Genomic DNA, 22624 nt, shown 5'->3' with positions numbered 1-22624 from the left:
AACTGACAGGAACCTGTTAATAACAAACACTACTTGCCCTTTGTGTTAACCTAGCTTTTCATTTTCTATGGCTTTAGGAAATCAGCACTATTCTTCAGTATGTGGTAGGAAGAAACAAATTACTGCAGTGTCTTCATGCAAAACGGCATGTGCTGGAGTCATGGAGGCAACTGGTAGAAATAATACTCACAGCTTGTCCCCAGGACCTCATTCAGGCAGAGGATCGACAGCTGATTATTCGTGATATTTTACAAGATGTACATGATAAGGTGACATGCTTCCTAAGTACTTCATAAGGTTGAACAAATATATATGCCATTTAAACAATATATTTTGTCATCCTAATTTTTTCCATTTTAGATTGAAAGTAAAATAGAGTTGTATGATACCAGTGTTAAGACTTTCCTGGAGAAAGGGATTAATTCTGTTAAGTAGGGGCTCTCAGCTACTGTGGGTATATCAGAATTGTCTAGGAAGCTTTGTAAAAATATACATGGACAGATCACACTCCACACCTACTGAATGGGACCCTAGTAGTGAGACCATTTCTGTGAATTTCAACAACAAACATATTAAACGTCCCCATGGAATGGAATTTTGATAGGAATCCCTTCTGGTTAAGAACGTCTGTTTCTCCACATCGTATTTAAATTTCTCCCTGTATGTTAGCTTTTCCCCTTCAAATAATGTTTATATTCCTTTTTAATATTGTTTTCGTAGTTGAAAAGTTAAAAAAAATATATATATATATATATAGAGAGAGAGAGTTGTTAATTGTAGCTGAAAACTGGATCCTCACTCTGATTTGCCTTTGTACTTTAAGATACTGGATGACGAAGCTGCACAGGAATTAATGCCAGTGGTCGCTGGTGCTGTGTTCACCCTGACTGCTCACCTCAGCCAGTCTGTCCGCACAGAACAGAAGCAGCCATTGGTCTCAGGACCCAGAGAGGCTCATTATGCATTAATGCTTGATAGTTCTTTCTCCTCACCTCCTCCATCAGAGAACCCACTGGTGGGTTTTGCTTCTATTGGAGATTCTTCACTTCACATCATATTGAAGAAACTCTTAGACTTCATTTTAAAGACAGGTTTTCTCATCTAAATTTTCTATAAATTACAACTTTTTATTTGTTTTAACTTTCATTGAAGAAAAGGTTTTCAAATGCCTGTATCTATTTTATTTCCCCAGGTGGTGGATTTCAACGAGTAAGGACTCACCTGTATGGCTCTCTGCTTTATTACTTACAAATTGCCCAGAGACCAGATGAACCAGACACCTTAGAAGCAGGTAGAATTAGATCAATTTCTAATCTTTTTTTTTTTTAGAGATAGTTACTTTAAAAAAGAAAATCACTTCTCCACCTTTTGACTAAGCACACATATAATTAATGAATCTTAACATAATCATTAAAGACTAAAATCAAGGATTCATATTTACATTTTAAGATTTATTAAGATTAGTACATGAATACTGTAAGGAAAAAAACACCCTTAAATAATATGTAAGTTTTATAAACTTCTGTAATGCTCTCATTTACCTCCATTCCCATTGAGCAAAATGTGCTATCCAGAGTTGTATAATATCTCTTTTCCCTTTGTACTATAGCATAGTATATATCTAGGTGATTCTTTAAAAATGGCTTATTAAAACAAGTCATCAAGATGCCAGTTTAAAAACTGCTGCTATGTAGTTGTTGATGAAAAATCACAAGGTTAGTTTCAAATACAGGATATTGCTTTATTTGGTGTATTTATGAATCTTAGGTTTGGGTGAATCTTATATGAAATGTATGATCATACTATTAATTACCATTGGATACTTAAATTATCTTTATAACAGATGTGCTTTTTGTTTTTAATAAGTACTTCAAGTAAAAAAAATAAAGAATAAGAATGTGTTTGTGGAGGCACATGCCTGGGGCCTCAGCTACTTGGGAGGCTGAGGTGGCAGAATCATCTGAGCCAGCCACTATGTTCAAGGCCGGCCTGAGCAACACAGTGAATACCTGTCTAAACCAACCAAACAATTAAAAAAAGTATTTTTTTGGAGGAAGATTTCTGTCTACTTTATACCAAATTCCTCAAAGATCTCAATTAAAGGTAGCGGGAGATTCGTTAGCAGGATAAATACAGGATATTGATTCTCTTGGAGTCTCATAATTTATTTTTGTTTAAGTATGGTTTATCCTTTTTGTGATACAATTATTATTTTAGTGCACAAGCATGACGTATGTGCATTGTGTTTGTGAGGCTCACCTGACTGGGACTGATTGGTCACTGACCCTTTGTGTGCGTGTAGTAACGGAAAGGTCTTTTTGTTGCATATGAGGTACTCAGTTATTAAACTGCTTTTTATTGGAATTTTTTTTTTTCCCTGTTTTAACTCTTTAGCAAAGAAAACCATGTGGGAAAGGCTAACAGCTCCTGAAGATGTATTTAGCAAATTGCAACGGGAAAACATAGCCATCATTGAGAGTTACGGTGCTGCTCTTATGGAAGTGGTCTGTCGAGATGCTTGTGATGGTCATGAGATTGGAAGGGTAAATTAACTGTTAATATTATTACTGAATAAATATTTTTGACTTTCTGAATGTATAAACTGAATCAAGTTTTAAAATTTAATATATATCAGATTATATATTTCTTATATATTTGTGTGGTTTTTCTGTAATGCACATATACAATTTTAAAATTCAAAAAGCAACCTATTAAAAAAACATACTTTCCTTTAACAAGTAAATGTCTTAAGTTCAGCTAAAATATATTTAATACCATCATACTAATGTGTTAAGTTTGTTTCAAAAATTTGACTTTATCCTGAAAGTTTTCCTTTTCTTAATAGATTGAGATTTTGGATACATATAGTTTTCATCTCAAAAAAAAAAAAAACAAACAACATAAGGAAATTTTATTGCAAGTAACCTTCTTATGAGAAAAATTTGTAACTGTTTTCAAAAAAGGCAGTTATTATTAATTTTGGTAGCCATCAGCATGTTTGGACTTTGTTTCATTCTTCCTTCAGATGCTGGCCCTGGCTCTCCTTGATCGGATTGTCTCAGTGGATAAGCAGCAGCAGTGGCTTTTGTATCTTTCTAACAGTGGCTATTTGAAGGTCTTGGTGGACAGCTTGGTAGAAGATGACCGTACTTTGCAGAGCTTACTCACTCCACAGCCTCCCCTTTTAAAGGCCCTTTATACTTATGAATCTAAAATGGTAAGGTTTTATTCACATTTACTGTTAAATCAGCAGTTCATTTCCTCTTGGGGCTATACATGTATGAAGGAAAATCAATGTGGCATACATTTTGAATATTTCTGTCATAAGCTGTAATCATTTTTAAGGAGTTTTAAATGGGAGGGTCTGTGCTAATAATGATCTGAACATGCAGAAGACGGGCTGAAGTGATCCTGAGATGGTTAGTTGAAAATGGACTGCTGCTAACTTATTCAGCTTGCCCATGTTGGCCATATGACACCAGATATTCCTTGAGGAGAAAGCAACAAAGTTGCAACTGTATTAGTTGACTTTTGGAGATCCCACTGTGCTGGTTCAGTATATGTTATCATTTCCTAGCTCTCAAATCTGTTTTAATTTTTCTATGTCCCCCTGGTTAAACTTATCACAGTGTCACAGTAATAGAAGCAGTAAGCAGTAACTTCTTAGATTCTTCTTTTACTCTTTTCTCCTTCATTTATTCAATAGGTATTTATTAAATACCTACTGTAAGCCAGGTGCATGGTGTTAAGTACTAGAAACAACTGTTACTAAAACTTCTGTGCCCTCCATAGGACCACATGATGATGACAGAAACTATAGTGTAATTGAATATTTAAATCATTAAAGTCACCATATGCAAGCCCCTTAGATACTTTGTACCACTGACTCCTCAAAAACCTGTGAGAAAGGAGGTTATACACTTGCTGCTGCTCAGAACTTGTCTTCAGTGGTGACTAAAGATGAGAAATGTGCCATGGAAATGTCTCATTTTTATATAAGGACTTGATTTCAGCACTGATAATTTCCTTCTGTAACTTTGTAGGCATTTCTCACAAGAGTGGCTAAGATACAGCAGGGTGCTTTAGAGCTTCTGAGATCTGGGGTGATTGTGAGACTAGCACAATGCCAAGTCTATGACATGCGCCCAGAAATGGACCCACAGGGGTAAGTGTCCACAACTAGTTCGATTAGACTCCTGGTAAAGGATAATTAAGGCTCACCTGCAGAACTATATTACCTACAGGAAAAAATTATTTTGTTATTGCTTTCTAAAGTTTTTAAATATGAGACTTATTATTTTTACGTTACCTAAAGGGGGCTGCAGTTCATGTTCTATCAGTATCGCTTCTCTGTAAAAAGCCTTTTATTTATTGCGTTTTATTTTCATATTCTGCTTCCATTTTCATTTGTCTAAAAATTAAATGTAAACATTTATAATGAAAGATAATTTTCATTTGTCTGAAAATTAAATATAAACATTTATAATGAAAGATAATTTATTAATACAGTATCTGAGGCCTAATTTTAAAGGTTAAATGATTTTAAAACCTCATTTTAACTTATTTTAATCTCATTTTGTGTAATGGACAATTTAGATTCATTTTTGGCTTGAATATAAGAGAGGGAAATTTGGGGAAATAACTTTCTGATTTCTTATTTTGGGGGTTTGTTTTTTGTTTTTTGCAGCACTGGGAATTAAACCCAGGGCCTCACTTGTGTTAGCAAATGCTCTACCTCTGAGCTGCATCCTCAGTTACTTTTGTTTTTATCTGTTTCTCAAGAGTCTCTGACCCAGGGAAGAACATTAGGGAAGAATAAATATGTTTGAGAAGTTTTAGGCATTATATTTCAAAATTTTACTGATTTTCCTTGATAAGATTTTTCAAATTTCAACTAACTCCATTTTTAGTAAGCTATAAGTTTAGGTAAGAATATTTGTTTGATACACTGATGGAGTCCTTACTAGTAGTTTTACATCTTAATCAACGGACTGTGTTTCCTTGCCATGTAAATGGTAAGGAATTGTTAAACTCCAACCTTAATTCTTGGAATGTTGCTTTCTCTCTTTTTGGTTGAAATGAATCAAGCATGTTTGGCATGAGAGACCCTCCAGTGTTCATCCCCACGCCAGTGGATCGCTACCGGCAGATTCTGCTCCCAGCTCTCCAGCTGTGCCAGGTCATCCTCACGTCCAGTATGGCCCAGCACTTGCAGGCAGCAGGGCAGGTAAGAGGAATTCAGCTGAGAAATTATCTAGTACAAAAGTCCTCCTTTTACAAATGCAGAGTCCCTATGCTTATGAAGCTTGGTGGGTTTACCTTAGTCTATTGGTGGCAGAGCTACCTACAGAAAAGAGGCTTCCTTATACTTTGCCTGGAATTATATTGGTCTGTTTTTGTATTTTTGTTAGAATGAAATATTCAGACTAATTAATAAACTAGTGCAATGGAAAGCAAAAGATTGAAATTTGTTCCTCTAGAAAATAGTTACTATGATAGGAATAAACTGTCTTTTAAGGTGTAATTTAACCAAATATTTGCTTAGAGAAGGATGTGCCAGGCCTCACAGAAAATATATTAAAAAATAGCAGCACATTTATTGTGATTTTTACAGAATGAAATTAGTTTTATTTCCATAACTGTTCATTCAAACATTTATTTCTGTTCCTTTAAATTAATAATACATACTTTTCCTCTCACTGTTTAATTAGGCTCCTCATCACGATTCTATAGTCTTTTGTTATATTGCTTTATTATATTTGATACCTTTAGGAACTGTCCTGAAATATTTTGATTTCTGGTAATTTTGTCTGCTTTCCTTACCATCAGGCTCAGACTTGTCTCACCAGGGTATTTGCTATTTCTGAAATGATACCTGTTTTACACGTAGTAGTCTAGGTCACATCCTACAGCCCTTTCATACACATGGCCATCGAGTTAGTTCTTTCCTTATTATCTTTATGCAAATATAAGATTTTTTAGTAGCTGTGGGACACTGACGTAAGACCTTTGTTCCCTAACACCAGCCTTACATTGAGTGTAGCAGAGTCACTTGAGCTTCTTTGGCAAGTGCAGATTACTGATCTCACATTCAGTGGTGTGCTGAGACTGGGGATCTGAAAGCTGGTACAGTTCCTGAGTGGTTCAGGGGCTCAGTGTGTTTTGGCTTAGTCTCTGCCTTCAAGGCCGGTCTCAGTCTAGGTGAAACCAACGTACCTGAATGTGCTGAGAGAATCCTCCAAGGCAGTGCACTATAAAATAAAAGGTCAAGGTGGAAAAGCAGAGTTTTTATCTCCTTTGTTCTACGTCAGAAGGAGAATTAGACAAATATTTTACTTGATTGTTCCCATGTCGTCATAGTCAAACTTCTCATATTGCAGTTTCTCAAATTCCATAGCCATTTTTTACTCATTTATTTAAAATTCTTATTCTAATTCCATTTAAACAAATAAATAAAATAAGGGTCAATTAATAGTTTTCACATATTAGTTCCAGGTTATAGTGTATTCTTTTGCAGTAGCCTCTAATGTTAATTTATGGACCTGGAAATAGTTCTTACCATTAACCCTCTTGTGAATTTAGTTAAATGTTTGCTTCTTAAAGAAATAAACTACGTAAGTGCAGAAAACAATTGCTTCTCTTATTTGTCCTCATTACATTGAATTACTTGCTTCAACAATATTGAAAAGATGAATTACACGTTTATAGCATACTTCCTATTCTTCTGCTTATTTCTTCCTTGTCGCCTGTCCCATGGCTCAGGTGTTGCAGTTTCTCATTTCACATTCGGATACCATACAAGCAATCCTCCGCTGTCAGGATGTTAGTGCTGGATCTTTGCAGGAATTGGCTCTGCTGACAGGAATTATAAGTAAAGCAGCACTACCTGGTGAGTTGATTGTGTTGAGTGGACTTTTAATTATTCTTTACACACTGACATACACTTAATGAAATCAGTTTTTGTTATTTGGCAGCTGCATATGATTTATTTGAAATTGATACCAAAAGTCACATGCCTTTTTAAGTGATATGTTTATAGAAATGATATACACTTATAAAAATATTTAAAAGTTCAAGGAGATAATAACTTTCAAAATCTCATTATCTAAAAATTGCCAAATGTTAACATTTGGTGAATAGTTTTTCAACATTATACTATGTGTGTTCACTGAGAAAGAGAAATGGACACATGCAAAGGTGATTACCTTTTCACATGCCGTTTTAATAAACAAATATTTAATTTTGTTTGAATTTGATTCAAAAAACCTCACTGAAAAGAAATAAAAGGGATTGCTAAATCCTAGAAAAAATATATCTTCACTACAATAGTGTAGATATAAGCTCTTAAGAGGTCAGTATGTTTACAAGAAATTATGAAAAATTATGATTTGTCACTTTTCCCCCAGTATGATTTCTTTACTTACATGTAAATGTTAGACTCATTTAACTCCCAGATGTGAAAGAGGAAGTGATGAGTTCTTTTATACTTCCTCTTCCACGTTCAAATTATGTTTGCTTGTTATCTTTACTTCATCAGGATTTATAACATTTAGTCAGTCTTGAAACCTCAGTACCTCCAGTTATAGTTTTAGTTGTATGTTTACATGGATTCATTGCAAAACACCATTTCTTCTTCTCTGTCCCTGTTATTTCTTTTAAATTATCTCTTGATATTTTTAATTTGTATTATAGGTCTCTTCCCTCCAGGAAAAAAAAAATGCATTCTTTGAATTGCTCGTGTTAAGAATGTCTAAAGACTGTCTTTGTTCTGGAATGACAGCATGACCAATTATGATTTCCTTTCCTTCAGAATATGTAGTACCAATGATAACACTTCATTTATTAAGCATTTATATACCAGGCACTGTTTTAATCATTTAATTAGTTTGAGAACCCAACAGTCTTATGAAGTAAAACTGTTATCCACATGTTACAGGTGAGGGAACTAAGGCACCAAAAGGTTAACTTGTCCTAAGTCATGTAGGTGACTCTGGTAGTGTAATTTCCTATACAATGTGGCTTCTGTGTCTGTGTGCTTAACTACTAGGCTATACTGTCTCCATTTTTATGTTGCTCTGGAGAAGTCTGAAATAAACACTGATTTTATCCACCATCCCCAAATTCTTTTCCTCTCTGAAGATGCTTCAGTAGCAGAACAGTCTGGGTGGGGAGAAGTTGAGAGTTGGGAAGGGCTGTGAGCATGCCAATTGAGGTACTTGGAACCTGTCCTGTTCGTGAAGAGATCTCAGGGTCCTCTCTACCCAGTCTGTCTTAAGTTTCCGACTCAATCCAGCATCCTACAATGAGACTGAGCCAGGCCTCCCTTTCTTGCCTCTTCAAAGGTACCAGTAGTGCCATGGAGTGGTTTCCTAGTGATTTTCCTTTGATTCCTCCAACACTTAACTGATTACTCTCAATATGCTTATTTTTAAATTACAGGCTCTCCATGAGCATTTGTTGGTTTCTCTTCTTTCCCTCTATATTACTTCTGAGGAATAGATAAGAATCATGAGCTAAACTCATACTGCTCAATCCAGCAGAAATTTTTCTCTCTTTTTCTGTCAGCCACCACCATCCCTCAGTATTTATGGCATAAGTTGGCCCCTTTCCTTTTTTAAGTGAAACTTCTAGGTCTAAAGTCTTTCATTAGACAGTAGTTAACTGTTGAGTTTAGAAATTTTTTTTATCTTTTATGGTTATAAGTAAAAGGTTTTTCTTGAAATATTTTAGTGTCTTTTTTTGAAATCACCAATTCAATCTAGATTTTAGATTGTATATAAACACAGATGTGCTGATTCATTGTTAATAATATATAAAAAGCACTTAGTCAGGCCTGTGTTGGAGCTCAGTGGTAGAGCACTTGCCTAAAACGTGTGAGGCATTGGGTTTAATCCTTAGCACCACATAAAAATAAATAAAATAAAGGTATTGTGTCTATCTACAACTAAAAAAAATATTTTTAAAAAAAGCACTTAGTCTTTGTAGAATCATGTTTCTCAAAACTTTCATGGCAAAAATCTCTTCATACACAAAAGAATGTAAAAATCCAGAACCTCTCTTACTATTTTTTTAGTTTTTATTTTAGTATAGAACTATATTTAAAAGTATTCCAAATTTTATAGGTATATTAAGTGAACTTGATGTTGATGTAAATGAAGGATCTCTAATGGAGCTACAGGGACATATTGGAAGATTCCAGGTAACTGATTCTGTTTCTAAATAACGGTTTAAAATGTGTTACAAAATATAATAGTCCTCTAACCTGTCTTCCCCATTATGCTACCTAGATTGGGCAACTCCTTTTGTCTGTTTTAATTTATTCTTTATTATCTCTGAATAATATGCTTATATTTCTGGTACTTGATTTCCCATTTTAGAAATCAACTTTGGTTTCAGTTGCAGAAGATAAAATTTAGATCTTGTTACTTCTTTTCTTTTATCATACAATTTGTATATTTTCCATCATACCACACTGAAATTTAATAAAATCACATCATAATTTTTTAAAAAAAATTTTGTTTTGTACATTTATTACTAATTTTTCTTAAATTCTCCTCCTCTTTTTTAAAAAAAATTTTTTTTTTTTTACATGTATCAGGGATTAAACCCAGGGGTGCTTAACCACTGAGCCACATCCCCAGCCTTTTTTATATTTTATTTAGAGGTAGGGTCTTGATGTGCTGCTTAGGGCCTCGCTACTTAAGCTGGCCTTAAGCTCACAATCCTGCCTCAACCTTCTGAGCTGCTGGGCTTACAGGCGTGTGTCACTCTGCCTAGCTCCTTTCAATATATTCAAACATATTAGTTTTATCAATCAGGTTTTTATTTTTAATTTTAAATTTTTTTCCTCTTTCCATATTTTTTATTGGTGCATTATAGTTGTACATAATAGTGGGATTTGTTGTTACTTATCTGTACATACACATAATATAACTATATTTTGGCCATTATCACTCCCTAGCACTTCACTTCATTTCTCCCTCTCCACCTCCCACTCCCTGGTCCCTTTCCTCTATTGATCTTTCTTTGACTTTCATGAGATTTCTGCCCCTACCCCCAAAGCTTTCTTTTTCTTATTCCTATCTAACTTCTGTATGTGAGATCCTTGACCTTCTGAGTTTGGCTTATTTCACTTAACATAATGGACTTTAGTTTTGATCCATTTCCTGCAAGTGACATAATTTCATTTATCTTTATGGCTGAATAACATCCCATTGTGTATACATACCACATTTTTTTATCCTTTCATCTACTGATGGACACCTAGTCTGGTTCTGTAGTGTGGCTATTGTGAGTTGTGCTGCTGATGAATATGGGTATGCATGTATCATTATAATATGATGACTTTAATTCTTTAGTATAAATATGGAGGGGTGGTATAAGTGGGTCATATGGTGGTTCTGTGCCTAATCTCTTGAGGAACCTACATATTGTCAATCAGGTATTTTATCACAGTTTCTGGGAGCCTCCTAACCTACTTTGATCTGAACACCTTTACTTTTTATTGGCTACAACATAATTATATACTAGAATTTATAGTCCATTATTTTCCTACAGTAATTTTCTTAACCTGTTCTCTTTTCGTAAATTGTTTTTTCAATTTTAAAAGAAAAATGCTGGGGCTACAAATGCAGATCAGTGGTAGAGAGGTTGCCTAGCATGTGTGAGGTCAAGGGTTTGATCCCTAGCACTACAAAAACAAAAATAACTGCTATCAACATTTTTATATACATATTTTAAATTCTGGATTAAATAACATGTGTTATAACTGGGTCCAAGGATATGCCTATAGTATATTTTGACAGCATATTGTCAAACAGCTGCCCAGAAAGGGTAGCACTCTCAGCAACAAAACCCAAGTGCCCTGGGTTTTTTTTTAGTCTTCTCACTTTTTTTCACAGTAGGAAGAAAAAAATCTTTTTTGATGGTTCTTTCATAAGGTGACCTTTGGAAATGTTTAAGCATATCTGTTTTATATTTAAGGGCAGCAAATACATTTATAAGTTTGAAAAATAGAAATGACTTTTGGCAAAATAAATCTATAGTTTGATAAGTTTTGCCTTATTCAAACTTATTTAAACAAATATCAGTTTACATAACAAAACATTGTATATTATATACGTATATACTGAATATTTGTTTATATAGAGAAGATGTAGTGTTACCAGGTTTTAAAAATACATGCTTTTACTATACTCTAAGTGCAGAACATTGTGCTAAACACTTTAAGTATAATACAGTGTCTCAAATAATCCTGACAACAATCTTTTAAGATAGAAATCTTATAAGATAGTGTTATTACCACTTTAGAAATGTGAACATAGAGGCTTGAGGAAATAAGTAACTTGTCCTAGGTCACATGCAAAACATGTCTGCCGCTAGAACCCATGTTCTGAATCCAAACCCATCTGCCAATCACTCGCTATGCTGCCAGTTTTGAAAAGTGATTCTTTCCCTCTGAGAACTCTAGGAACAAATGTACCCTCAGGTGAAAAGTACCAACATTTCAAGATGGTATGTTGCCACCCTGTATGTCCCCACCCCCCCTCTAAGAAATCTCTACATGCAACCACAGCAGTAGTGGCCTTTAAATTTGAGTCTAGTAGACAAAATTGTCCTGGTTTGTTATGAAGCAAGTTCTAGTTGCCCTCTCATTTTGCTTTCATGTGTTTTACAACTTATGTTGTATATTAACCACTATCTCCCAAAGAATTAATAAATGCTGTTTTGAATATGACATAAAATTCTTTGGCAAGCATTTAGATTATATTGGGGATCAATTGCTGAAAAAATTTGGTACTTTTTTTAATGAATTGACAAAAGAGGTGAATTTTAATGGAGCTACCTTTAGTTGGCTCATTTAGAAGTAAGAAAACAGATGTTTTTAAGAGCAATTCCACTCCCCACTAATTTTTTGGTTTTGTTTTTTGTTTTTTGGGTTTATTTCATCCCTCAAGAAGAAAAAGAAGTCACTAATTTTAAACAAAATATCTTTTTTCTTTCTTAGCGCCAATGCTTAGGACTACTAAGTCGCTTTGGTGGCTCTGACAGACTACGACAGTTTAAATTTCAAGATGATAATGCAGAAGGAGATAAAGTGAGCAAGAAAGATGAGATTGAGTTGGCCATGCAACAGGTAGGCAGTGTGAGAATTGTGGAACTATGCTGGAAAGTTTTTGTGTTTTGGGAAAACTCCAGTGAACATAACAGGGGTGTATAATTTTACAAATTGATTTACAACCTTGGTATCCTTCAAATCTAGATTTCTGTGGTATTAGACCATTTGGGGGGCACATATTTACTGCTGTTCTTCCATTGTAGATTTGTGCCAATGTAATGGAATATTGCCAGTCACTCATGCTACAGAGCTCCCCTACCTTTCAGCATGCTGTGTGTCTCTTCACCCCTAGCCTTTCAGAAACCATTAATAGAGATGGACCACGGCAAGGTGAGCCCAGTTTTTTCATGTGTCTGAGGGATGAAGTTGCCCTGATCATAATGTAGGTCTTCATTCTGGTCCTAAGGAGATGCAATTTTTTTTATATGAGTCATTAATGGGGAAATTTTAAAATAACTCTTTAAAGAAGGTGTGGGAAGTACTATCGTCAGACCCACATGTAAACCTGGAGAGTTGAAGAGAACAGGGAAATTCCTGATTTTCTGAGGCTAACTCTGAAAGATCCACGTGGGGGAGTATAGTTTTAAATAATACTTGAGATCCCAAAGAAAGAATCGAGAATTGGAGAGTAAACTAGCAGGGTAAAGAATATGAAAATACGACAGACAGTTTTGTACATTAAATCTGATTAAGCTAAATTCAGTGTCTAAATTGGGTTTTGTATTATAACTCCAAATTTCTATAACACAGCAGAGTAAATTTAGATACTAAGTAGGCTGACTTAGCCTGTGATTTCCTAATGAGTCAGTAGGGAAGATGTAGAATGTGGGGCAGGATTATAAATTTGTTAAAGCTCTTATCCTGTGGGCACTCAAAAAACAAAGCCCCTTAGTATTAGGTAGTGATAATGGAATAGACTGGTGGTGATTTCAGGAAACCTTTGAGTAAGATTTTTGAGAATGTTATTTTAATAACATATTCCTTTATTATATAATTATGCTAAGAATTCCAACTCTACTATAAAATATTCTAGGTAAAATGGGATTATGTTCTTTTGAAAATTGAGGTATTTATATATAAAAAATTCAGTCATTTTAGATCTACAGTTTGAATAATTTTAGTAATAACATAAGCACTTGTAAAACTACTATCAAAATCAAAACATGTAAATCATTTTCTCTTCCTTAAAGGCTCTTCTTGCTCCTTTTAATTTGCTTGTTCTTTCAACCCCTGGCCTAGACACCTACTATTCTGCTTTCAAATAGTATTTCTGCATTTTTCCACCAGTGTCTGTCTGCTTTTGTTTATGTTATGTCCAGGGCTTTTTGTTTTCTGCTGGTGAGTCTCAAAGAAAGCAGAATCTTGTTTGGTGTGATCCGTTTGTCATTCTTGGAAGCAGAAGTTCTACTTTTTTTTTTCTTTTGAGGTGTTTGTGTGTGTGTGTGTATATGTTGTTGGGGATTGAATCAAGGGACTTATGCCAGCACACTAACACCATGCCCAACAGAAATCCTTCATAACTCATAAGATACCTTTCATTTGGTGATTTCATTTGGAATAGTCTTTTATAGATGAGAATATACTTTAGAGAAGTTTGGAAAGTGGCTATAAAGATTTATAGTCTATAGGATAAAATGCTTAAGTCATTTAAACTAGAAGTATAAAACAATTCTTTTGGCTTGGTTAAGTAAATTAATTCTATGTAGTTCTAGTTCCCCCGCTGTTCAAAAAGTTTATTGCCAGGGCGATCACTCTAGAATAAAAAGGGACCACCATGAGAAGATTCCAATCCCTACATCCCTAGCATGAGGGGTAAGTTATCTTTCCCGTTCAGGTGACTCCACCAATGTGAAGAGAGTGGTTGACTTCATTTTAGAAGGCCTGGAATGACTGCAAGTCTTGCCCAGAGCCTCCTTTTTGTTCATTGGACTGGGGTCCCAGCAAGATTTTTTTAAGCTGATGTATTCCCTTTCTAGCATTTGGTAAATGAACATCAGTCTGTTTGTTAATCTTGTAGGTCTGTAGCTTGATGGAGACTGCTGTGTTAAAAAGGCGATGTTTAGGAGCTGGGTATATAGCTCAGTTGGTAGAATGCTTGCCTTGCATGCACAAGGCCCTGTGTTCAATCCCCAGCACCGTAAAAAAAAAAAAAAAAAAAAAAAAAAAAAGCAATGCTTTTGTTCCCCTTGAAACTAACAACCTTTTCAAACATAATTTACCTGAACACTAGATATTCAAACAAAACTGTAATTTTGTCATTTTCAGAAACATTTATTATATGCTAATAATGCATCACTTATAATTATTAAAATATTAACATTTTATTTAGTTACCTTTTCTTTCCAAGGTAGTCTTGCATATCATAACATTCATATTTAATACTTAAAAGATGTACTTTATGAAACTTTATAAATTGGTCAGCATTTTTTAGGGTCAACAGCCACATTTTCTTCTACCAATTTTAGGCACAAGAGCATGTAGGTATGTAGTAGGTTTGAAAATAGACAATTCAATGTAGTAGTCAAGAACACAAGTTGATAACAAATTGCCTAGATTTGAATCCCAGTTCTACTACTGACAATTGGTGTGACTTCAGAGAAGTTACTTACCCTCTTCTGTGCCTCAGTTTTTTATGTGTGAAATGGAAATAAACTCTCCTCCGACAAACTATTTTAAGAATTAAATGTGCTAATGTAAGGAAAGTAGCACTGTTTTTCATAGTAGTAGTACCTGGTCCTAGTAGTACCTGTTGTTTGCTATTATTATTGTTAGGGTTATCATGTAGCATATTACTTATTATTTGTGATCCAGAGACCCTTTCCTGCAGGACTTCTGCTTCCTAGGTCACAGTCTGAGGCCCCTGTGGGATCTGTTTCTGTACTCTAATTTCTCACAAACCATCCTCATATGATGGGCCTCTGAATGCTCTAGTATTTTCTAGACTTGAGCAAGTCAGTGTGGTGAGAATTTCTAAAATGTTTGAGTCCTCTGAGCATTAGACCATCCTCTTTGTGGATATTAGTTTTCTTTGGGTACCAGTCTACCCAATTTCACCAGGAGAAGGCTCTCAATAAAGACCTATATTTTGAAGACTATCATGTCTTCACTGAAGACTGGAAAAGAAAATCTGGCTAATAAGTTTGTTTAGGAAATCCTGATTGGTTGCAACATCTGCAGATAATACATCCCCTCCACATAACACCTGTGGAATCTGATTTTAGAACAAAATTAAGGGAGTTGGTAGTGGAGGAAGCAAGTGTAATCTCCCTTTCAGAATCATGGCAGTGTGGGCCACCAGACAACTATTATTTCCAAATCAAACTTGAAATGATCAAGTATTTCCAAGAAATCCCCTAGTCATTAGAAGAAATTGCTCTAATTATGCTACATAGGGATGATATCCTTATTGCTCCCTAGTTCTTCTGCAAACAACTTTTATGATATCCCACTGTTGGTTTGCACGTTTGTTGAAAGGTAGTCACGTAGAAGGCAAATTTTCTTACGTAGCTGGGCGTGGTGGTACATGCCTATAATCCCAGAGACTCAGGAGGTTGAGGCAGGAGGATGGCAAGTTTGAGGGCAGCCTCAGCAACTTAGTGAGACCCTTAGCAACTTGGCAAGACCCTGTCTGAAGTTAAAAAATTAAAAGGATTGGGAATGTAGTTCAGTGGTAAAGTGCCCTTGGGTTCAATCCCCAGTACAAAATAAAACAAAACAAAAAAACAAACAAAAAAACCCCCCTTGTTTTGCTACCCATATAGAATTGTAGTAAAATACTTTTTAACATTTATGTGTGCAGTATTTCAGTTAGTGTTCTCCTGGAATCTTTCAAAGAATGACTTTGAGCTTTCAATTCAATAACCAGAAAAATGCAGTCTACAAATGAATCCAGATGGTGAGGCAGGGATTACTCACCAGGGGCTGAGCACTCCCAAATTTGGGTGTCTGCATTGAGCAGGTTGAGGGGTGAAGATAGAGGTATATATCTTTCATGAAGTTCACAAAGAAGTCTTCATCCATTAAAGGAAAAACTCTGCTGATTTCCACCACTCACATTTCTTTTTCAAGGTCTCCAGTCTTACATACGTACCTAATTATACTTGCTTCTAACCACTTGTTCTTTGAATTATCATTGGTGTTTAAATGTAGTCTTGGTTAGTTTTAGTGGTAGTTTACATGTCCTTAAATTCTGGAGTATCCATTATTTTATGTGGGTCGTTTATATTCATACAAAGGGTTTATAAGTGAAACATAGTTTTGTGTCATTTACTAGATACCCAAGCTCCAGTGGTTCCATATTGGCGCCTACCTGGTTTGGGCATTATTGTCTACCTACTGAAACAGAGTGCCAGTGATTTCTTCAGCTACTACGACAGTCACCGACGTAGCGTCAACAAGCTACAGAATGTAGAGCAGCTTCCCCCAGATGAGATAAAAGAGGTATGAATCTTGAGATGGGAACTTGAGAAACCATTGCTTTTACTAATCAGAGTCAGAGTACTGGTTCCAGATTTGGGAGTGAAGATTATGTACGAAGTGTGGCTTAAGGAATCGCATGATTCTTCTGGTTGATTGGAAGGAGAGTTTCACCTTTGCGCCGGGCTCATAAGCATAGACATTCTTGACTGAAAAACAGTCAAGTAGGGGGTGGGGTTGTAGCTCAGTGGAGGAGCATGTGCCTAGCACATGTGAGAAACTGGGTTTGATTCTCAGCACTGCATAAATAAAAAGGTATTGTGTCCATATGCAACTAAAAAAAAAACAAAAAAAAAAACAAAAACGAACAAACATAAAAACAGTCAAGTAACTCCTGTTCAAGAAAAAAGAAAGGGAGCTAGCCTTTAAGTAAAGAGTTTCGGGTAATTTGGACTCTAAAATCTGTGCCGAGCAGTTGGCGTTTATGTTGCAGATATTTTGGCAGTAAAACTTAGGTAAATTTCTCTGTGCCTTCAGCATCCTCCGTGTCCTTCTCGTGAATTTTTCAAACAAATGGGATTGCACATCAGGCTTGACCATTTTCTCAGTGACCCAGAATCATTCCCCTCTTTCTGTAGCTCAAGATACTGAGGTACTGGGCTTGCTCCCTAACTAGCTTTCCTTCTTTTCTGTTTGGCACAGCCAAATTTGGCCAATTCTTAGGTCCTGGTACTAAGAATTAGCTTAGCACCTTAGCTTCCTGGTGCTCAATGGCAGCCTGGACATTGAGCTGTTTTACCCATCCTGGTTTATACCAGACTTCCATGACAAAAATTCCATGTCACTTGTGTGATTAATCAAAGCCTACTCCCTTTTGCCACTCTTTTGATAATCACAGGAAACATTTATTGAGCAATTTGTGAGCTACATGTTCTAGCTGAATACACGAGGCAGGTATTGTTGCTACTACCATTTGTCAAGCAAGGAAACTTAGGCACAGAAGGCTGGGATAACTTGCCCAAAGACACATGGCAGGCAAAAGTAGGGTGAGTTACTGACTAGCTTCAGGTCACCCCTGAAACCATGTAGTTCTTATCTGGTAGTCCTTCCTCCTGTTGTATAGTTTATTGGCAATGCTGGCAGATTTATTCCTCAGTATACCCAGGCTGTGCCCTCCAGGACCCCCTGCAGACGCCACATTCCCAGGAGCTAAAGTCCCCTATGGTATAGCATTTGTATATAACTTAATGCTCACCCTCCTGTGGACTTCAAGTCATCTCTAGATTACTGAATGCCTAATACAATATAAATGCTGTGTAAGTTATTGTTACAGTGTATTGTTTAGGAATACTAAAAAGGAAAAAATCTACATGCTTAGTGTAGATGTATTTATTGTTTTAAAATGAGTTCAATCTGTGTTTGGTTGATTGTGCAGATGCAGAAACCGGGGACATGGTGGCATGTGCATTCCATCAGCCCCTCTTCTGTATACCCTCTGTCAAACCCAATGTCAGAATATTAAATTGCACCACTGTGCTAATGTGCATGCGGAGTCCAGAAGCGCTCAGGGGAGGTTTGGGTTGATGATCGCTTGTTTATTGTGCCCTAGAAGTCTATATTTCTTTTTCTTCAGGAGGTGCCTGACAGCTGTTACAGAAATTCTCCCCGGCATTGTTTCACCTACTGCTTGAAAAACCTGTTTTGTTTTGTTTCAGTGTGATAGGAAATTCAGGGTTGGTGGCCCATTAGCAGGTTGGAAATGTCTATTTCTGGGACAGACTTTCTCAAAAGCAGCAGGTGAACAGTCATTTGTGAATATGACTGCTTCTTTGGCTCTTATTTGTAGATACTTATTTGCAAGGATTTTTAAATGAGTGTTTTTCATAGCATTTATCACAGTGACCTGCTTATGGTGGAGTTTTGTTGAATTTGTTACAATTATATCACTTTCATGCTACATTTCTTTCTTTCTCTTAGTTGTGCCAGTCTGTGATGCCTGCTGGTGTTGATAAAATTTCCACTGCCCAGAAATATGTTCTAGCAAGAAGGCGTTTGGTGAAGTTGATCAACAATCGAGCTAAACTGCTTTCCCTTTGTTCTTGTATCCTTTATGAAGTCAGACTTGAGTGGTGACCTTTAAATGGAGGAGCTATTTACTTATTCTCACATTATTTGGCCACAAAAACCAGGTGGAAGGGGATGGAATTATTGTTAATTTTCTTCCAGTAAATGCCTAATATATTTCCAGATTTTTTTTCTTTTAGCATAGTTGGTAGTACTCTAATAAATGCAGATTTTCTGTCTGGATGGGAGTTAAGGACTCAAAACCGTGAACCCAGTACCCTGCCACCTCCCCTTTTTCCTCTCAGCACATCGTTCTACTTTCTCTTACCCACACTGGAACCTTACCTGTCTGCTAGACTAAGGTTCTTTCCCCCTCCATAGAAACTGGCTAGTAAAAAATACATGATGAGATTATTTTCCTTTAATCTGAACTCAGTTATCATAGAGACCTGCTTATTTATTCTTTGGCGCCATCTGGAGTACTACTTGTTACATTGCACACCCACGGATTCTCAAGATTCCTTATTTGCTTCCAGAACCTTATTTAAAAACAGAAGACTACAAGGTAAACTTTATTTTGAAAGTTATGTACATTAGTGCCTTGAAACTCTGGTAACTTTTTTCTTAAACAAAATCTCATTATGTTAGTGTGGTATCAAACTCTTGGGCTCAAGTCAGACCCCTGCCTCAGCCTCCCCAAGGAACTGGGACTATGGTCATGTACCACTGCACCCAACTATTTTTGTTTATTTATTTATATTTTTTATTTGTTTTTATTGGTAAATTATACATAATAGTGGGATTCATTGTTACAGATTTGTACATGTAGATAATATAACAATATAATTTGGTCAGTTTCCTTTTATGTTCCAGGTTACTAAGAGTGAATTGGGTAATCGTTAACTACTTAGTCATAGATGTAGCTATTTTTTGTATTTTTCTTCTGTCCATGGGAAATTATGCTATGTATAACAATATTTTAGAGCCTTCTTATCAACTGTTCTTTAGCTTCTTGAGGTTAAGGGCTGACTCAGCTCTGCAGTCCTTTGGTCACAGTTTTTCAGAAGAATAGAAGTGGGTGAGCCACTAGGCTATGATTCTTATTGATTGCTGGAACGAGCCTCTGTGAGTGAGTGACTCAGGTGAGAAGAAACAAGAAAATCTTGAGAACCCTGGCTTGGGTCAATGAAATACTTCCCAGGAGCTTCCGTGGCTGCAGGAGTTTCATTCTTGCCCTGCATTGTTCACTTTCAGCAAGTTATTCCACTGGCTAGTAGGTCTGTACTTGCAAAGCTGTCTTCACTGTGTCTTTTATCTCTAGATTCCTTCTCCTCAGAAACCAATCTGGATTTTAAAAGTGGGCTGACTGTAGTGAACCAACATGATATAGACCAGGTAAGGTTCTAGTCTTACACTTTTTTTCTCTCTCTTTATTAAAGTTAAAGGGAAAGCTTGGTAAGTCAATAAAGATTATAATTCTCAGGGTTGCATATAGAGACCTGATTTGAATTCAGGCTTGGCTCCTTAATACCTGTGTGGCTTGGAACAACCTAACTTCCTAGCCTCTATTTCTTTATCTAAGCACTGGGAATGATAATTCAACCTTGGAAGATCTCGTCAGAATTAAGTGAGGCTTTTGTTTTGTTTTGTTTTTGCGGTGCTGGGGATTGAACCCAGGACCTTGTGCTTGTGAGGCAAGCACGCTACCAACTGAGCTACATTCCCAGCCCTAAATGAGGTTTTGTATAGTTGAAGCTCCCAGTGGAGTGCTGGGAGTATGCTAACTGCTGAGTAACCAGTAGGCATTGGGATCTGTGTGTTAGCTCTGTGTCACTATAATTAAACACTTGATATAATTAACTTCTAAAGGAAAAATATTTATTGTGGCTCACAGTTTGGGGGGATCCAGCCCAAGACTGGACAGATCCATTGCTTTGGGTCTCCAGTGTTCATACTGGGTGGAAGGTAGAGCAAGTTGCTTATCGCATGGCCAGAGAGAAAGTACAAGGCCTAGTCCCATAGTCCTCTTCAAGGGTGCACCTCAGTGACCTAAGAACCTCCCACAAGGCCCCGCCTCCTAAAGATTCTACCGCCTCCCACCACTGTGGACCAGGCCCTTAAACACATGGATCTTTGGGGGACATTCATCTTCCAAACCATAGCAGTATAGAAATCCTACTATCTTTTGATTAGCTTTGTAGAAGAATTTTTAGGCAGTCTCACTCAACACCTAATTTTTCAGAAAATAATGGTGAGAGGGATAATAACCATTAAAAATTCTACTGCAGTAGTCTATAAATAACAGGTAGCATTATGTTCTTTTTTATTTATTTATTTTTTTTTACTTAAAAATTTTTTTATACATGTATATAGGGTAATAATGTCTGTCTCAATCTACCATCCTTCCCATCCCCACCCGCTCCACCCCTCCCCTCTGCTTTATGCCTTTAAACAGCAGTATTGGTAAAATTGAAGACCATTCTGAAAACAATTGAAATGAACATCTCAAATTAACTAGTAGCAAAGTATGATATTAGGGAAAAATCACTTGCAATTAGATCTGCCAGTGGGCATCTGAATACCCTTAGCCATGATTTGATAAGCCTCTGCTCTTCCCTAATCCCTCCTTGTTGCTGCCTTCTTAAAGCTGAAGGTTGGGCCTTATCAGAAGAGAGGTACAGTTACAGCAGCCTACAGAAATGTCCTGGACAATGTGCTCTCATCTTAGGCCTGATTGCATTTGTTCCTTAGTAAAAGAAACTTGTTTTTTGGATAGGCTTGGGTAGGGAAGTTAGTACCAAATGAGTCCAAGTGCAGAATTAGGCAAAGAATAGATCCTCCAGAAGATTTTTATAATAAAAATATGTTGAATTGCTGACTGTTACTGTTTTCATTTAGAGTGGTCTATTAAAAGGTTAGGGGAAGAAATGCAGGATAAATGGTCTCACTCAATGCTGTGATTTTAATGCAAAACTGAAGGCAGGTAGGTTCATATAATTTTGTTCTTAATTTTAGCCTTTTTGCATAACATCAGAAAGATATTTCTGATATTATATATCCATTCTAAATAGGTATGAATTCTAAAGCATAAATTGGGTCAGACTTCCCCATTGATATTTTATAAAAACAAAACATGCAAATGTATTTTTTAAAATTCCAAAATAAAGTAGAAGGTAAAAGCTTCTTTGTCACCTGCATTTTTTCTTTCCCCAAAAGAAACCACTCTTAACTAATTTCTTATGTGGCACTTTAGGAATTGGTTTTGTGTGTATGTCAGCATATCAGCATTAACAGTTTTACTATTTAAACAGATCTTAAAATTTACACATTTATACAAGAAAGGTAAGAAGAAAAAATCAGTAGGCTCATACCAAGAAATTCTAAGGTAGAAACTATGAATGTTTATTAATTTTGGTACCATGTTACAAAAATCCAAGCATATTTTACCCTGGAAAGACTACATTACAAAATAGAAAGGTATTTTAAAATTCAAAGGCATAGAATGAAAGAAATATTTGAGACAACAATTTTAATAATAGTCTTATCTGTATTACCTCTAGCTTCAGGCCGATGCCATCAGCGCTTTTGGAGAATCACTACAAAAGAAACTTCTGGACATTGAAGGATTATATTCAAAAGTTCGATCTCGCTATAGTTTCATACAGGCTCTTGTAAGACGAATACGTGGTCTACTGAGGATATCAAGGAACTGAGAGCCTGTATGTATGCTCTTCAGTGGAAGAAATAAATTGGGAAACACTGTCTTCTTTTTATAGTTTGTTTCTAAATTATGACCAAAAAAATATTTTGCTATTTCTTTCTTTATATATAGACATTTTTTTCTGTAAACTCTTTACCTGATTTCATTCTCACTTGTAAAAAATAAAATCTTTTTTTAAAAAAACAAAGCAAATGTATGATCATTCTTTTGAAATTTTATCTAGTAAGTGATCCGCATTATTGGCAATCTAACAAATAAATATCCACAAGAGTAGTTTGCCCCTAAAGACTTTCTTTTTTTCTTTT

General features: G+C 35.9%; 1 protein-coding gene across 2 annotated transcripts in view; it reads left to right on the top strand.

The window, feature by feature from the left end:
- Positions 1 to 22624, top strand: part of Nup205 (nucleoporin 205) — a 65239-nt gene extending 42615 nt beyond the window's left edge. For both annotated transcript variants that reach the window (XM_047562476.1, XM_047562475.1), the window contains 16 exons: positions 78 to 269; positions 824 to 1091; positions 1193 to 1291; positions 2395 to 2543; positions 3026 to 3217; positions 4044 to 4165; positions 5089 to 5227; positions 6763 to 6889; positions 9123 to 9199; positions 12008 to 12136; positions 12322 to 12448; positions 16392 to 16558; positions 18512 to 18635; positions 19035 to 19163; positions 19920 to 19993; positions 22159 to 22624. In XM_047562476.1, coding sequence (XP_047418432.1) covers positions 78 to 269; positions 824 to 1091; positions 1193 to 1291; positions 2395 to 2543; positions 3026 to 3217; positions 4044 to 4165; positions 5089 to 5227; positions 6763 to 6889; positions 9123 to 9199; positions 12008 to 12136; positions 12322 to 12448; positions 16392 to 16558; positions 18512 to 18635; positions 19035 to 19163; positions 19920 to 19993; positions 22159 to 22311 — 2268 coding nt within the window. In that variant the 3' untranslated portion in view covers positions 22312 to 22624. The remainder of the gene's footprint in view (positions 1 to 77; positions 270 to 823; positions 1092 to 1192; positions 1292 to 2394; positions 2544 to 3025; positions 3218 to 4043; positions 4166 to 5088; positions 5228 to 6762; positions 6890 to 9122; positions 9200 to 12007; positions 12137 to 12321; positions 12449 to 16391; positions 16559 to 18511; positions 18636 to 19034; positions 19164 to 19919; positions 19994 to 22158) is intronic.

The sequence above is a fragment of the Sciurus carolinensis genome, chromosome 8, assembly GCF_902686445.1.
Source record: "Sciurus carolinensis chromosome 8, mSciCar1.2, whole genome shotgun sequence".
Lineage (NCBI taxonomy): Eukaryota > Metazoa > Chordata > Mammalia > Rodentia > Sciuridae > Sciurus > Sciurus carolinensis.
The sequence above is the reverse complement of the archived record's forward strand: the minus strand, read 5'-3'. Positions and strand labels throughout refer to the sequence as shown.